Source organism: Gopherus evgoodei, chromosome 14 (genome assembly GCF_007399415.2).
Source record: "Gopherus evgoodei ecotype Sinaloan lineage chromosome 14, rGopEvg1_v1.p, whole genome shotgun sequence".
In the NCBI taxonomy this organism is placed as follows: domain Eukaryota; kingdom Metazoa; phylum Chordata; order Testudines; family Testudinidae; genus Gopherus; species Gopherus evgoodei.
In genome coordinates this window covers 11895178-11911573 of record NC_044335.1, presented here as the reverse complement: position 1 = coordinate 11911573, position 16396 = coordinate 11895178, and the positions used below count along the sequence as shown (strand labels likewise).

General features: G+C 40.7%; 2 protein-coding genes across 3 annotated transcripts in view; one reads left to right on the top strand and one right to left on the bottom strand.

Annotated features, from left to right (window-relative positions):
* The window catches only part of LOC115635306 (serine/threonine-protein phosphatase 4 regulatory subunit 1-like), a 42225-nt gene extending 28335 nt beyond the window's left edge, over positions 1-13890 (bottom strand). The window contains exons 1-4 of one of the 2 annotated variants that reach the window (XM_030533785.1): positions 13806-13890; positions 13582-13626; positions 1502-1634; positions 242-348 (exon numbers count right to left, since the gene is read on the bottom strand). In XM_030533785.1, the coding sequence (XP_030389645.1) occupies positions 242-348; positions 1502-1634; positions 13582-13626; positions 13806-13812 (292 nt within the window). In that variant the 5' untranslated portion in view covers positions 13813-13890. The remainder of the gene's footprint in view (positions 1-241; positions 349-1501; positions 1635-13581; positions 13627-13805) is intronic. The other variant, XM_030533786.1, reaches the window with a different exon arrangement.
* A 145-nt stretch (positions 13891-14035) lies between these two features.
* The window catches only part of RAB22A (RAB22A, member RAS oncogene family), a 28920-nt gene continuing 26559 nt past the window's right edge, over positions 14036-16396 (top strand). Inside the window, exon 1 of the mRNA XM_030533787.1 lies at positions 14036-14279. Within this exon, the coding sequence (XP_030389647.1) occupies positions 14244-14279 (36 nt within the window). The 5' untranslated portion in view covers positions 14036-14243. The remainder of the gene's footprint in view (positions 14280-16396) is intronic.

The following is a 16396-nucleotide window of genomic DNA, read 5'->3' as shown; positions in this document are numbered from 1 at the left end:
GCCACGTCCTTCAGTCACTAACAGATGTCACACCACTCCAAAAAGAGAGTATATATCACATATAAAAAGGTATAGTGGAGAGCTGAATAAAAAGTAGGTCAGAGGGTGTTCATAGTACATAAACCTGTCCCTCCTGCTCAATGAACCCTTACACAGTATTTGTCAACCCAAACCAAGCAGTAGTAAGTCAGTCAAATACTAAATAAGGAGTTTTAAAAAATTAAGAAATTGAATCTCAAACCTGCATCTTCGGACAGTCTGACCACTATCTCCATTACCGTCAAGAAATCTTCTTCATTATTACTGAAATCTCGAAAGACATCAAGTAGACCTCTGGCAATAATCTGTCTGCAAAGGAACAACATAATATGCACTTTAACATTCTGCTGACAGCTAGGGGGAGGGGGAGAAAAAGGAGGGGAAGGGGCAGAGGGGAATATCATAAAAATACAGGGCTGCAAGGGATCTCAAAAGGTCATCTAGTCCAATCCCCTGCACTGAGGCAGGGCCATTATTTATAGACTATCCCTGACAAGCATTTGTCTAACCTGTTCTTAAAAATCATCAATGATGATGATTGCACAACTCCCCTTGGAAACCTATTTCAGCACTTAACTTTCTTACAGTTAGATCTATTAGGAAAAACTTGCTAACAACCTACACTGGGAGAACAATTGATTACCACTCTCTTTATAATAGCCCTTAACATATTTGAAGACTTATAAGGTCCTCCCTCAGTCTTCTTTTCTCTAAATGTACCCAGTTTACTTTAGCCTTTCCTCATAGGTCAGGTTTTCTAAATCTGTTAGCATTTCTGTTGCTTTCTTCCGGACTCTCCCCAATTTGATCACATCTTTCTTCAAGTGTGGTGCCCAAAATTGGACACAATACCTGAGCTGAGGCTACCAGTGCCAAGTAGAATAGGACAATTACCTCTTGTGGTCATACATATACCCCAGAACGGTAGTAGCTTTTTTGCAAATGCATCATATTGTTGGCTCATATTCACTCTGTGGTCCACCATAACCCCCAGATCCTTTTCAGCAGTGCTTTCTCCTAGCCAGTTATTCCCCATTTTGTATTTGTATACTTGATTTTTCCTTCCTAAGTGCAGCATTTTGCACCTTAAAAAGGATGGCCAATCTTCTTTTTAAACGTTCAGGCATACAGAACAGGTACACAGTACGGCTACATCCCAAACCAAATGTAGAACTGTGGGATATAGATGTCCTGTTACGGTGGCCAAAACTGAAAACTGGGCCCTTGTGCAAATTACTTACAACAATAATCCTGTTTCTACTGCAATAAAACCTATAATAAATATGCATTTAAAAATGCACAAGAGGTACAGTAACAATAATTCATTTAAAATCCATAATAAGATTCAAAATAAAATAAAAAATATTAACATAATGGCTAGAAAACTATGGGGAGTAAAACAACAATGCAGAAATGTCTAGCCTTGTCTTTAGGAATATTAGCTTAATTGTCATGTCCTTACCGATTAAATATATTCTCACTAAAAGCATATTTTTCCAAACGAGCAAGCGGAGTCAAGTTATCCTGTCCCGGGATGTCCAAGAATGCAGTTATCCTCATGCTATCACAATCTGGTCCATAGTCTTCAAACCCAACTTTAAAAACAAACAAACAAACAAACAAACAACATGTCAGTTAGAGAAGAAATCACAGCATGAAATATATCTCTTTGGCAGAATCCCTTTTAGAAACATTCTGCATAACAGAGCCATCTATCAGTACAGTGCTTAGAACTGCTCAGACAGAATCTAACTCTTCACTTAGGCCTGGTCTACACTAGTCTGTTATTTCAGAATTAGCTACGTTAATTCAGAAAAAAAAAAAAAAAAAAATTCTGTCCACATGACCAAACCAGCTTTTTCGATTTAAAGGGCTCTTTAAATCGATTTCTGTACTCCATCTCAAGAAGTGGAGTAGCGCTTAAATTGAGATCGCAATCCCGAGTTAAAGGTATTGTGGATGCAATTCAATGTTATTGGCCTCCGGGAGCTATCCCAGAATGCTCCCTGGTGACCACTCTGGACAACACTCTCAACTCTGATGCACTAGCCACGTGGGTAGGAAAAGCCCCAGGAACTTTTGAATTTCATTTCCTGTTTGGTCACCATCAGCACAGGTGACTGTCAGCACAGTCCATCACCACAAGAGATCACGCAGTCCCGGATTTGCAGACTAGCTCCAGCATGGTCCGAATGGGAGGTACTGGATCTCCTCGCATGTTGGGGAGACGAGTCTGTTATGGCAGAACTACGTTCCAAAAAAAGGAACGCAAATACGTACGCTAAAGTCTCCAGGGCCATGACGGAAAGAAGCTACTCTAGGGACACAGAGCAGTGTCGTACAAAAATCAAGGAGCTCAGGAAAGCATACCAAAAAGCCAGGGAGCCAGATGGGTGCTCTGGATCACAGCCCCATACATTCCGCTTCTACCGTGAGCTCCATGCAATTATGGGGGGTGACGCCACCACTACTCAACCACTGTCCGTGAACACCTGCAAGGAGGGAGTTGCTCCTTACTACTGTCCAGGGTGCATGTGTACGGCTTCTTGAGCCATGGCATTAAGGTGTAGGCTGGGTCCCCGAGGATAACTATAGGTATTTCAACATCCCCAACAGTAATTTTCTGGTCTAGGAAGCAAGTCCTTTCCTGTAGCTGTTCAAACAGACCAGAGTTCCTGGAGATGTGAGCGTCATGCACCTTTCCCGGCCATTCCACATTGATGTCGGTGAAATGTCCCTTGTGATCTACCAGTGCTTGCAGCACCATGGAAAAGTAACCCTTACTGTTTATATACTGGCTGCCCCGGTGTGCCGAGGCAAGACAGGGATATGTGTTCCTTCTATCGCCTCGCCGTAGTTAGGGAACCTCAGCACATTAAAGCCATCCACAATGGTCTGCACATTTCCCAGAGTCACTACCCTTGATAGCAGCTTGCCAATGATTACATTGGCTACCTGCAGCACTGCAGTCCCTACAGTAGATTTGCCCACTTCAGATTGATTCCCGACTGACCAGTAGCTGTCGGGTGTTGCAAGCTTCTACCATGCTATGGCCACTTGCTTCTTAACTGTGAGGGCTGCTCTCATTTTGGGTCTTTGCGCATCAGGGCAAGGGATAGCGCATCAGAAAGTTCCACGAAAGCGGCCCTACGCATACGAAAGTTTCGCAGCCACTGGGAATCATCCCAGATCTGCAACACTATGTGGTCCCAACAGTCTGTGCTTGTTTCCCAGGCCCAGAATCGGCATTCCACGGCACGAACCAGGCCCAATGCCACCATGATCTCCCAATCGCCACATGCCGTGCTTCTAGGAATGTCTGCATCCATGTCCTCATCAGTATAGTAATTGCGTAGTCGTTGCTTCCTCGTCCGGTTTTGCAGTTACTGCACATAGTGCTGGATAATGCACGAGGTATTTACAATGGTCAAAACTGCAGCAGAGATCTGAGCGGGCTCCATGCTTGCCACGCTATGGCGCCGCCATGGGTAATCCTGGAAAAAGGGCACGAAACGAGCTGTTCAGTTCAAGGTGACTGATAAAAGGCGGTAAATGGTTGTCTTCTGCAGCTTTCACGGAGTCGGGAAGCTCGTTAGAGCTGCAAGAGTGGGAGAGCAGAGTCTGCGGCAGAAACATGAGGAGAGTTTGCGGCGGAAGCTGTGCGGCTCTGTTCACAATGGCCAAAAAACAGTGGAGAATTGTTGCCTTCTCTAGCTTCCACAGGAGCCAAGGACAGACAACATGGAAGAAGCGGCAGAAGATGTGAGGCTCTGTTCATGGTAGCCGAAAAAAGGAGGGAAATGGTTAGATGTAAGAGTAGATAGAAAGAAGAGAGGACATGTGTGGTGGATTCATAGTACCAGGAGACAGGCGGTGCACCGTGCTGCACTCTCTGCTGATAGTATGGCGTCTGCTGTAGCTTTCACGAAGGGAGGAGCCAGTGATGGCACACACCCAGAAACACCCGTGAGAATGTTTTTGCCCCATCATACACTGGGGGCTTAACCCACAATTCCAGTGGGCAGCAGAGACCGCGGGAACTGTGGGATAGCTACCACAGTGCACCGCTCTGACATTCGATGCTAGCCTCGGTACTGTGGACACACTCTGCCGAATGCACGCGCTTTAGTGGGGACACACAACACTGAATGTATAGGATCATAGGATCATAGATTATTAGGGTTGGAAGGGACCTCACAAGATATAAAAAAGCTTCCGAAAATTTGAATAAAATAAGTTTGAATTAATTTCGTACTATAGATGTACCCTTAGAGAGGTCAATGGCCACACCCCCACGCACTTCAACAACTAAGCTTTTAAGGATGAATCCAGAAGTGAAGTCAGTCTGATTGAAGTAAATGGGAATTTTAACAATGACTGCAAAAGTCATGATTTCTCCCTTATACATAATATAGGTTGAGATTTCCGAAGCCACCTAGACACATTTCCCACTGCAATTAATGAGAGCGGTGCATCTAACTCCTATTGATGGCTCAGAAAGTCTCAGCCCTACTCGGTTTCTATTTGGAAAATGCAAAACTCCTTCATGTCAGTGACGTTCCTACTTAAGGCTTAGTCTACGCCAGGGTTTCTCAAACAGGGGTCGCCGCTTGTGTAGATCGCGGCTCCCACTGGCCGTGGATTGCTGCTCTGGGCCAATGGACCTGCAGACAGGGAAGGTAAACACACCGGCCCGGCTCGCCAGGGGCTTTTCCTACACAAGCAGCGACCCCTGTTTGAGACACCCTTGTCTACGCTATAAAGTTTTGCTAAAATAGCTATGTCAGCTAGGAGAGGAGGGAGAAATCATACACACCCAACCAACGTAGCTATGTCAGCAAAATCCCAGGTGTATACTCAAAGATGCCAACAGAAGAGTGCTTTTGAACACAGTATCACTCAGGGAGGTGGTGTAACTATACCCACAGAACTGCTTTTGCTGGTAGATGTTGAATATCCACTGGAGTAGCTATGGCCAGCAAAAAGCTCTACAGTGTAGACATACCCAAACTCAACTTACATAATCATCTTTTAGAAATAGCGATTCACCAAAAATGTGATTACATGGACAATTACATCCAGAATCGATGTCTATAAGCTTTTTATGTTTTTTTGGAAATAGTGCTGCCTTAAGGCTCTCAATATTTGTGTGTGTTCCTGAATGCTATTCAGTAAGTACAGTCTGGTTAAAAATCATATCTAAGAAACTTGTCTTTACCTGTTACCAATAATTCCTTAGGATTATTAAAAATGAAAAAATAATCTTACTTTTCACAGTTTTTTCTGTTTGCTTACATTTTGCCACTCAGCTTCAGCAGTGAAGACTATTCAGTTTCACTTTCAGATTCTCATGCTCAGTACTACAGTTTACATCCCAAACCCTGTAAGTGAATGTTTAAATTCAAACAAAAATACTTTTCATTTTTCTTTAAGCCATGAAGATATTTATATTAAAATTAGGTTTTATAATGCTTTTAAAAAACCACACATTTCAGAATAAAAACTTGATTTTGTCTTGGAAAAAAATGAATATTTGTTTAAATTTTGACCAAGTTTTGACATTTTAGGGATACACATATCATAAGAACCTAGCAAACTGTTTTGGTCTTCTGGGAAGAATTTTATTGGGGGTGTATATCCCACCTCTATAAAAATATTGATTAGACACTAGCACTCAAGCCAAAAATCAGTTCGGGGGTGGGAGGAAGGAGTCTCACAAATTTATTGTGAATTGTGTGATGTGTGGTGTAATTCTTGAAGCCAAAGCTCCTGGAATCGTGCAATTAGTTACCTGCGAATCTTATCTTTCATTTTAAAAAAAAAGTTTCTAGTCCCTGTGATTGTGGTGAAAAGCTTGAAAACAAACTGCAAAGGCTCGAACACAGAAGGCAAATAAAAAAACCATAATTCATTTAAAAAAAAAACCCTCATGATTATAAAGTTAATCTTGTCATTTTTGAAGCTTAACACTTTTTGAATGCAAGGGGTTGAAACTCTAATTTGGATAAATTTTAAACAAATCAAATAAGAGTGGCTTGTACAATGACAGAATGGGAAAGTTACCATTTATTTTCATTGTTGTATGCAGAGTTGTGGTCATGACTGTCCCGGGATATTAGAGAGACAAAGTGGGTGAAATAATATCTTTTATTGGATCAACTTCTTGTCTCTCTCACCAACAGAAGTTGGTCCAACAAAAGACATTACCTTATCCACTTCGTTTCTCATTTATTTTCAGACAGGCAATGCAGGGTGGATCAGAATTTCCATAATAAATATTAGTAATTTTCCCTTACTGTGCAGACACATTTGGGAGTTTTCCACTGAAGATACATAAACAACTCCGTGCAAGTGTGATTTTCTTGTGATTTCAGACTCCTAACAGTACCCAAACAGTACTCTGCCAGTATTTGCTCTCCACCCCATCTGTTGTCACTGGGTTCTAGTCCTGTAAACGTTACAGACCATGCATAGATAATAGATATAATAGTTTGATCCATGGGATAAGATATTTCTAACCTCTGTCCCTAAAGACATAAACTTTAACAGCAAATTAAGCTGCATATAGTATATTAAAGATGACCTCCATTCAGCTATACCTTCTATTTTGTCCCTTGAACTTCAATTTCTGCACCTGTTGACATCATTTGGCTAAGAATTATACACAGAGCCCACATATATAGTATAATCTATGTAATTACTGTGATCATAATTACAACATTGGTATTGGTTGTACCAGAATTCCTCATTATACATCTAAGGGAGTCTCTCAAACTAGTGGAAGCTTTCAAAGAGCAAGAAATGCTAAATGATATTGTTGCATATATAAAATTAAGCAGCTCTTAAGACAACACAATAAAACTAACAGGTAATCAGGTATTTACTGAACTTATTGATTAGGTATATTCTGTTATACTTTAATTTTAAATTGATGCATGCATAGGCTAATGGATTATGATCTAGCATCCAGGGCTTTGGAGCAGAGCCCGGAGCTGCAGTGCAGACCAGTAGGTTTTATGCCAGGAGCTGGAGAGAAGCCAGAGCGGAGTACTTCAAAAATGTGATTGCTCCAAATCCCTGCTAGCATCTCCTGGCTCTGACAGACTCCATCAATGGACTTTGGGTGGGAGAGTCACATTGGAAACAGTCCTACTCCAAGTGAAATCAATGGAACTTCTGCAACATTCTTCAGAAAGGATCTTTAATCGCTTCTCAGTTTCCTGCTCTGTAAAATGGGAATAATCATATTTAATCTACCTCACTGGGACATTGTGAAGATTAACTGATTCATACAGAACGCTTTGAAGAAGTAAAGCTTTATGTTAAAGTATTATTGTTTTAATAAGAGTAACATACCTTCACAATAGCTGACATGCAAATAACATCCCATTTGGAGAGATTTTAGTTACAAATTGCACAAAACTTCTTTATATTCATTAAATATTTGTTATATCTGTCTATTCATTTTCAAATTAGAATTTGCCAGTACATTAAAACCATTATATCTACACTGTCATTTACACTCTCCAAGCTATCAGATACAACACTCTTTACAGGGTTCAAATGCTTGCATTTAATAAAGATAAACACTTTCACTTCCATTCTCACCCTTCATTTATTACAGTATTAATTTTAAAAAGATCAACACTTTTCCCCAAAGATCTTCTGAATGCGTGCCTGATAGAACGAACTTTGGCTCTGAACCACATTAAAATGCTCTACTACTAATGAGAGTGTTAGAGTGATACTGCAGTGTATATAAATACTAAACTGATATGGGTATATTATTTGGAGTATCAATCAGCAAATATGAAAACTATGCAGACAGCCATTTTCAGCACAACTCTGCAGGTGTGATGCATATGAAGTCGCTGCAAAATGCCAAACTTGCTTTTTACTCTCCCATCCCAATATGCATCCTAGGGTTTTTTTCCCCAACCTCACAGAGAGGTATCCATCAGTAATATTGGGGAACATTTGCATACTGCAGAAAGGGGCCCATGCCCCTCTAGTATCATAATTATAAATTAGGGCTCATGGAGCATACTGCAGACTTCCTGCCAAGAGATAAAATTAAATTTAGAACAACAATAAAGTTGGTTTCAGACACAGGGTGTCCTATGTATGTATGGTCAAATTCTACCTTTAGACAGGCACACAGCTAATTTCCTTCAAAGGGAATGGTGCGCACACAGCTGATGACAGAATTTGATATCAAAGTCTTTAAAAATAAAATAAAATAAAATAAAATAAAATAAAATAGAAAGCTAGCTGGCCCCCTCTACTGCAATATGAAGTTTCATGGGAAACTATTTGAACAAGAGACTAGAGTAAGAACTGAATCATGCACACAAAGCAAAGCAGAAGAAAACTGGGATTAACGTGAAAGCCCAATTTTTCAATTTTACTTATACATATTCAGCTACCACACATGCACTCACAATGACATAACTAGGCAGGCTAATATTTATTGGATTTTTTTTTTTAGTTTTTTAAATAAGGGTCTGAGTATTTTCTCTCTTGATATTTAAATCATCCAACTACTTCACAACTATCTTTTATAGATATAACAGTTGAAGGGGCAGTATAGCCACACAAAGATATAGTACTGTATACAGGCGACCTATAACCTGGGAACTAAAATTTACTTCCACTTAACTAGCCATTTCTGCTTCTTGCAGATGGCATTACTAATTATTTTAAAAACAATACCAGCCTACAGGTAAGTGTCCACAGGTTTATGACTTGTATCGGCTACACAGCACACCACTTTTGTTACATACTGAATATAAAGAGTTAAGTAATCCTAGTTTTAGCAGTCTCTTAACTCATACAAAATAAACTCTACCATAGCTCTAACCATCTTCACTGACCTTCTCTGGCCCATTTTAATCTCAACTCTCTTTCCAAAAGTGAGGAAATCAAAAGTACACACAATACTCTGGATATATTATAAGCACATGTAAAAGAAAATACAGAAAATCATGAACTGTTATTTCTAATGCACCCAATATGCTTTCACAATTGCTGACACACACAGGGCTCACAGTTCCATTAAACTATCCACTGAGAGGTCTACGATATTTTCCCACTTAGAAGATCAGGTGGACAAGTTCAGAAACCATCAGTGTATAAGAAATTTAACCAGTGTAGTCAATGTGCACTACTGAAGTTGAATTTAATACATCATGTGACTATCCCAAAGGTACTTAAATCTCGTACCCTGCCATAGGTTTTACTACCTCAACAATTTAATGACATCAGCAAATGCCACCATCTCATCGCCCATTTCCCCCACCCAAACACTAATAAACATATTTAATACCAATACCCACCCCTGTGGAACTATTAATCTGCCAAAAAGACCAAAGATCAATCATTCCCTACATTTTTCTCAGTTTTTAAATCCACCATCAAACTTCATTTCTTAACCAAGATTTTCTTTAATCTTACAAAAGGAGTTTTTTAAAAAAAAAACAACCTACAGAATCAGTTTCATTTATTATTTTAATCTTCTTAAATAATTGTATACAGGTCTGAAAGCTTTTACAGTGGGGAATTAAAAAGCATTTTACAAAGTCAGTATTGGTTTGACCCTCAGTTAATATTTATTAAAGTGCAGTATCCCACTATCCACAATTAGTTTCTCCATCAGCTCCCCTGGAATTTAGGGGAAATTTTCCATTCCATAATTCCCAGGAGCTCTTCTGGCTCTTTTTGTTTAATTGTTTTAATAAAATTAGTTGTAGCACATTAAATCTCTTCACCAATATCTCCACTATTTAATACTTTCTTTCCTTCAGACACCATAGATCTAGTTTTAGTGATTCATTGCAATGAGTTGCTTAAAAATGCTCCAAAACTTTTTCCTTAGGGTATGTCCACACTGCAGCTAGGAGCATGCTTCTCAATGCAGGTAGACAGATACGTGCTAGCTCTGTTCGAGCACCTGAGCTATAAATAGCAGCGTGGTCACAGTGGCACAGGCAGCGGCTCAAGCTAGCCAACCAAGTACATAACAAGAAAGTTGGGCAGGTTTGCCCTCAGGTGGCTAGGCTAGCCCAAGCGGTCACCCGTTCCACCATGCCCACATTGCTATTAACTCGAGCAAAAGCTCCATCTACCTGCAGTATGAAGCCAGCTCCCAACTGCAGTGTAGACATGCCCTTTGAGACTAATCACAGCACCTAGCACAATTTACGTAGACTGCGGCTTCTGGGTCCTTTTGTAATAAAAACAAACTATCAAGACAACACACTGAGTTCTCAGATTTTGAATCTTAATTCTAGGTGCTCTTTCACACCAGCTAGGAGCAGTGCACACTGCATTTTTAATTCAAGATCTAGTTCAAAACTAAATAAGTGTCATTAACAATACTTCAAGTTGGACATTTTTCTTGCTCTGTCCATGCCATAGTAGTGATAATCAACATGTTGCATAATATCTATTTCAACCTGAAACTGATAGTGGTACAGACAGACTGATGTAAAATTAAATAGACATATACAAAGCACACTTTTTCCATTATCACCATTCTAGATTCAAAACTGCAAAATAATAAAAAAAATTGCTCAGATGAGGCAAACTTGAGCTTTATCCCCCAAGCCAGAAGGTTGGCTTACAATCATAAAACTATTTTAGTCAAGTTACCAGGACAAATGACACTTCTGCTGATAGTTTTGGCAAAGAAGCCAAGGACTCACTGGCCATGGAGAATGAACTGCTCTTTCACCCCTGGAGATGGTACTCTCCAAGTCAGTCAAGACACATTGTCAAGACTCTGTGGGAAGTTTGGACTGTTGCTTGTACTGTGCTTGCACTGAAAACAGACTAGTTCAGCTGGCAGATAGAGATCTTTCACTGTTTCCAATCAAAGGCAGGGCCACTCAGAGGATTCAGGGGGCCTGGGGTCTTCAGCTGCGGGTCCCGGCGCGGAAGGACCCCCCCGCTGCCAAATTGCCACCGAAGACCTGGAGTGAAAGAAGCTCTGGTGTCCTGGAGTGAGTGAAGGATCCCGCTCCAGAGGCCCTGAAAAACTCTTGTGGGGGCCCCCCAGGGCCCGGGGCAAATTGCCCCACTTGCCCCCTCCCCCCCTGATCAAAGGGGGAAGAATTAGTTGGCAAGACATAAATAGACTGTTTTCTGGTTGGATTATTAGGGGGTTTATTTATTTTAATTGTGGTAGAGAAAAGCAAAACAGAACAGATTTTCAACTCTACTAATGGATTTAAACTGCAGATCCAGCTACTTTGGCTCCCCTTGTTATTAATGGAACTTTAAGGTGGGATGTACTGAGCTTTGAGAAGCTTCTTTCAAATCCAGTGTGGGCACACACAAGTGTATTAGCCAGTCTCCTCCCAATTTAAATCCTCTGCTCAACACAGGTACTTGGTGTTGTTTGAGGTCATGGCACAAACTTAGCAAGCAATAACCCTCTGTCTCTGTTTAAAACCAATATTCCAGAGAGACAAAGGTATGAACTGAAGTGGGAAAAACAAGCAGAACCCTACAAATCCTGACCTGCCAAATTTGCCACTTTAAAGGGTGATTCCATATAATTTTCAATTAGCTTTAAGACAATTTTTATACCTCAGTCTCTGAACTGCCATTTCCCCCCAAAAATCAGGATTGTCTAAGCAATGCAGAACAGGTCCCTCACAAGCAACAACTTTAAAAACGCTCATAATTTTTTTCAAATGATAAACCCAAATTGCAATCCAAAGTGCCAGTTAGTACCACACTGGGGTCCCAAAGCCGGGGCTCCAGCCCAACCCAAATGTCTACACTGCAATTTTATAGCCCTGCAGCTTGAGCCCCCCTAACTCCAAATCAGCTGACACAGCCCCACCACCATGTTTTATTACAATATAAACACACTCTAGGAGTCTGTGGCCCTCAAGCCACTAAATACATATGTACGCAGGACATGTATGAGCTCAACTTTAAGTATGCGAGTTGTCCTACTGACAATGGAGCTTCTGACATGCACATCCCTTTGCAGGATTGGGACCTGAGGCCCCAATCCTTCAACAATGCTTTACATAGACACAAGAATCTGCTGTGCAGAGCTCACTGCATAATCAGAGCCTAAATAAGGGAGGGTACAAACAATTTGGAGGGGGATTTTAAATGTCACATTGAAGCATTCTGTAAAAATCTGCCATTAGTAGAGATGTTTTTAAAAGCAGACTCAAAATTAATCCACGAGTGAAGTTTCCTTCCAAACAAATCATTGGCAGTTCCGGAAAGTAGTACAATCACATTTTTTAAAAAGTCACAGTGAGAGATGCTAAAGGGAGAATGTATGAGACCTGCAACTTCATCGAGACAGACCTCTCAGCAGGAAGTGAAAAGTTTGTAGAAAACTAGATGAAGGGAGCAGTATTACAGTAACAGGTTGAACACTGAACTCCCTAATATCCTTCACTAGCACTTGAGACTGAGTCTAAATCACAGAAAGAGATCATACGTTTTTTCTGTATCACTGCAACTCTCACAATGGCATAAGAAATGCAAAATAAATAACCATCTTGTAAAAAATTGTTGTCCTGTGTGTTTCAGTTAATCATTTAAAAATCTCACTCATTCAAATTATCACAACTAAAAGTCCTTGTCTTGGGCCAACTGCTAGAAATGTCCTTTGCAAGCAACAGAACTTATGTCAACTTTATAAACCTGACATGAAGAAAAGCTCAGTATAAGATTGAAAGCTTGTTACCGGACCAGCTTCTGATGGTGAGAAAGATATTAGCTCACCCACTTAGTCTCTCAACTTTATAAACAACACAGACCTGAACGTAGGCTCCTTCACTGGCAATTAACTGCATTTTAGTTTTTTAAATATTATTTCTGCAACACCCAAATATGTGCTAGGCGTTTTACTAAACACGAAATATCTTATATCTTCTGTGTATGATGAAAGATTGACATTTTGGGGTTACAATTAGACATGCAAAAATTATAAAAACAACTTAGAAACATCTCTCATTCAAAGTATCATAGCTTATGACAGTTCTGAATTAAACTTATCCCTTTTTCCCATTACTCAGGTCTCCATCCCATGAATCCAGATCTGACAAGCCTCCTTCGTTTAGGGTTAATTCTCTCCCTCCTGTACCCACAGCTTTCTGCAGTGTGTTTTAATGAGAAATTTAAAATAAAATAACCTATCATTTTATAAAGCGTTTTAAAGCCCCCAGCCCCTTTCCTTTCTCACGATAAAGAATTTTACAGGGTCAATGAGCATTTTAAAAAATAAATCAAACCACAACAGTTAGGTGGCATAAGGCGCCCTAAAAATGTAGCATAATGCACAGAAATGACTCCATTAGAGACCCCTCTGCCAGCAGCAACATGGAAATTCAAGACTGTCTGTGTGTTAAAACCCAAGCCCTCTCTGCTCTTTCACCTATCAGTCAAATGAGCCTCACAAGTCTCTTTCTTTCACCCTAATCCAGGTGAAAGCGTGGGGAGGGAGATGGGGGGCGGTGCAGAAAGGAGCATGTGGGTGAATGAGTAAAACAAGTAAAAACAGTTACTCACAATCATCTAAGTCATCCTGCAAATCCACAAAATACAAAGGGATCCCTACAAACAAAAACAAAAGAGAGAGACACGGGGGGTTGGTTTCACAAGGCTCTCTGCAGAGACAGGAGACAGAGGAAGAAAGCGGCACGCACGAAGTTACCAGGCGTTGATCACCCAGACACCCCAAGACACACGCACACCCCACCCGGAGCAGGAAGAGGGGAGCGAGAGCTACTTACCAGCCATCTTGGAATGGACATGGGGAAAAGAGACGGCGGGGCGGGTAGAGGGCGGAGCTGCCTGACCCCGGCTGAACCCCCACTCCCCCCCCACTCACTAGATTTAATAAACAAATGCTGCCCGGGAGGCAGGTGGCCCCCAAGCGTCCATCTAGCCCCAGGAGACAGAAAAAATTACAGCCTTTAAAAAAGTGTGGCCCTGAGGGAAGGGGGGGTAGTCAGGTGACTCGTATGGGCTGCCCAAGATGGCGTCTGGTGTGTGGCGCCTGAGAAGAGGGGGTTACCTGTAAACAGTGACGGGAGGGGAGTCCTCTGTCTCCTCGGGAGATCCTGCTGCCTGTGCCCAGGAGGGCTCCTCAGCGGGTGTGCTCAGGTTGGGGGCTATGGTGATGCTGGGCTGCGCCTCTGGTTCTCTTTAAGGCAGCAGCCTCCCTGGCCATGGCTCTGAGGGAGCTGAAAGTTTGCTTGCTGGGGGTAAGTGACCTGCTGGGCGTATCTGGGGTGATAAGGAAAGGGGTGTCTGTTGTATAACCCCCCCCCGGTGGTCTTAGTGAATGGGGGGAGGGGATAGGGGAGTTCCCTCACAGAGGGATTCATTTGAAAGGTGAGGGTGAGGGGGGGGGTTCTGCCATGTGTGATCATGAGAGCCCTTAAAACGGCTTTAAAGCCAAGGTGGTTTGTGACGGTGTTTTTCCTGTGGTGAGAAAATATTTTCGTCTCTTTCCAGTGCTCGTGTTGATTTCGGCAGCATCTGTTTGTGTGCTCCACTGAGACGCTCCACAAGAGCTAGCTAGTAAAGCCTTTCTCTCGAGGAAGAATCTTTGTTGTCTGTGTTTGAGACACAAAATAACACACACTTTTATTTTCAAGGCTCTCCTCTTAAAAAATGGGCCTGTGTTGAAGCTGCTCTGCTCCTTATGCTGTCCAAGGTTTTGATCATTTGAAAAATATTTAGCCTTTGTATTTATGCCACTTAAAGCCATTTTCAGGCTTCAAAAGCCTTCTCCAAACACTACATAATGGGTGAAAGAGACTTCAAAACAAATGTAGGTGAGACTTTAATTTTTGTTTAGAAATATATACACATATATGGCAAAATCTTCGTCTCAAAAGACAGACGTTTTAAAAAATTCTTAGCTCCAAAATTAGTGTTCCCAGTCAAGAGTCCTCCAAACCAAATCCAGCTGAAGTCAATTGAAGCTTTTTCCTGGAGCCACTCTAATGGAGGTTCTGTCTGCTCCTAAACAAATGAAATTTGACAGGTGGGACTATGTATTTCCTGGTTCTAGATAGTCATGTTCCCTTTCCCTGGAAAATTGGTATATATTCTCTAATTTTGCTTGCTATATATTATCCTTTGTTTACATCAAACTCTACCTGTGAAATCTTTATGGAGTGGGAAAAGGGGGAATAAGAGAGCAACAAAGAAAATTTCCCCTTCTAAATGTCTCAGCCAGGAAACTTATTTATTTTCATCTCACTTTCTCTTCTTTGTAACTTTCTGTGACTTGTATTGTTATTTGTTAAACACTAAAATATGTAGATGACAAGTATAGTATATTTTTGAATTCCTCTCCCAAAAAAGAAGCGAGCCCTCAAGAGGATTAGCACAAACTTAAATTGTGTACAAATTAGTGTTGTAGTATATTATATATTGCATAATTAGCATCTTATGACTTTAAAAATAAACTTGGTATTTGTGGATAATCTAGCTCTATACCCAGATGTACAGACACTCTTTTCTTAACCTGTGTATTATATAATTTTTTAACATTAGCTTTAATAATATTTTTAAATTTGGGCTGCAAACACTGCAGGAAGCAAGCTTCAATTAAAGCAAGCTTCTTGTTTTATTCAGACATTTCTTAATATTACGTTTGGTAAACTCTTTTTCAAAGCTTTAAATTTGGGGTATAGATTATCTGATTCTATCATCTAAAGATTGTGAAGTGGTTCAGCTATGTTAACTAAATTGCCATCTGAAACCTGAATAAAGGCATGTGAGCAATCAGATGTCTTAATTTAGATGCAATTTGAAGCATGCCTTTTGTTTCTTTCTTTTATTAAGCCTGAGTTGTCCTAGTTACTATTCAAAACACACAGACAACCTGGTGTTAAATTTCTAAGGTGTGGTTTAGAATGTGGTTTGTCACCTTAGAATTAGATTTCCTCCTCTCTTGTTCCATGCGGCTGTGAGATTAAAGAAAATATTAGTTTCAGGTATGTCTCAGAAGATGTTAAGGACTTTCATTAAATAGGGTGGGACTCAATGACTCAGAGGCTGAAATGTATTTGCAATGCTTGTAACATTGTGACACCCTTGATCTACTTGTATGTATTAATTACCTTATTCAGTTACAGATGTACACTTTAACAGTTGACGTGTAAAGCAGCAGCTCTTTCTTGATCTCCTATATGAATATCCCTAATTCAAACCAAGCACTTACGCAGACTTTTTGGTGGGGGAGGCATGGTGGGAGGGAACATACAGAATAATCTGTTTCAAGAGATGAACATTATAGCTTTTTGTTAAAGTCTTATCCAAAGTTATCAAATGTCTTTTATATCTGTTTTGGGATAATGTATCTTTA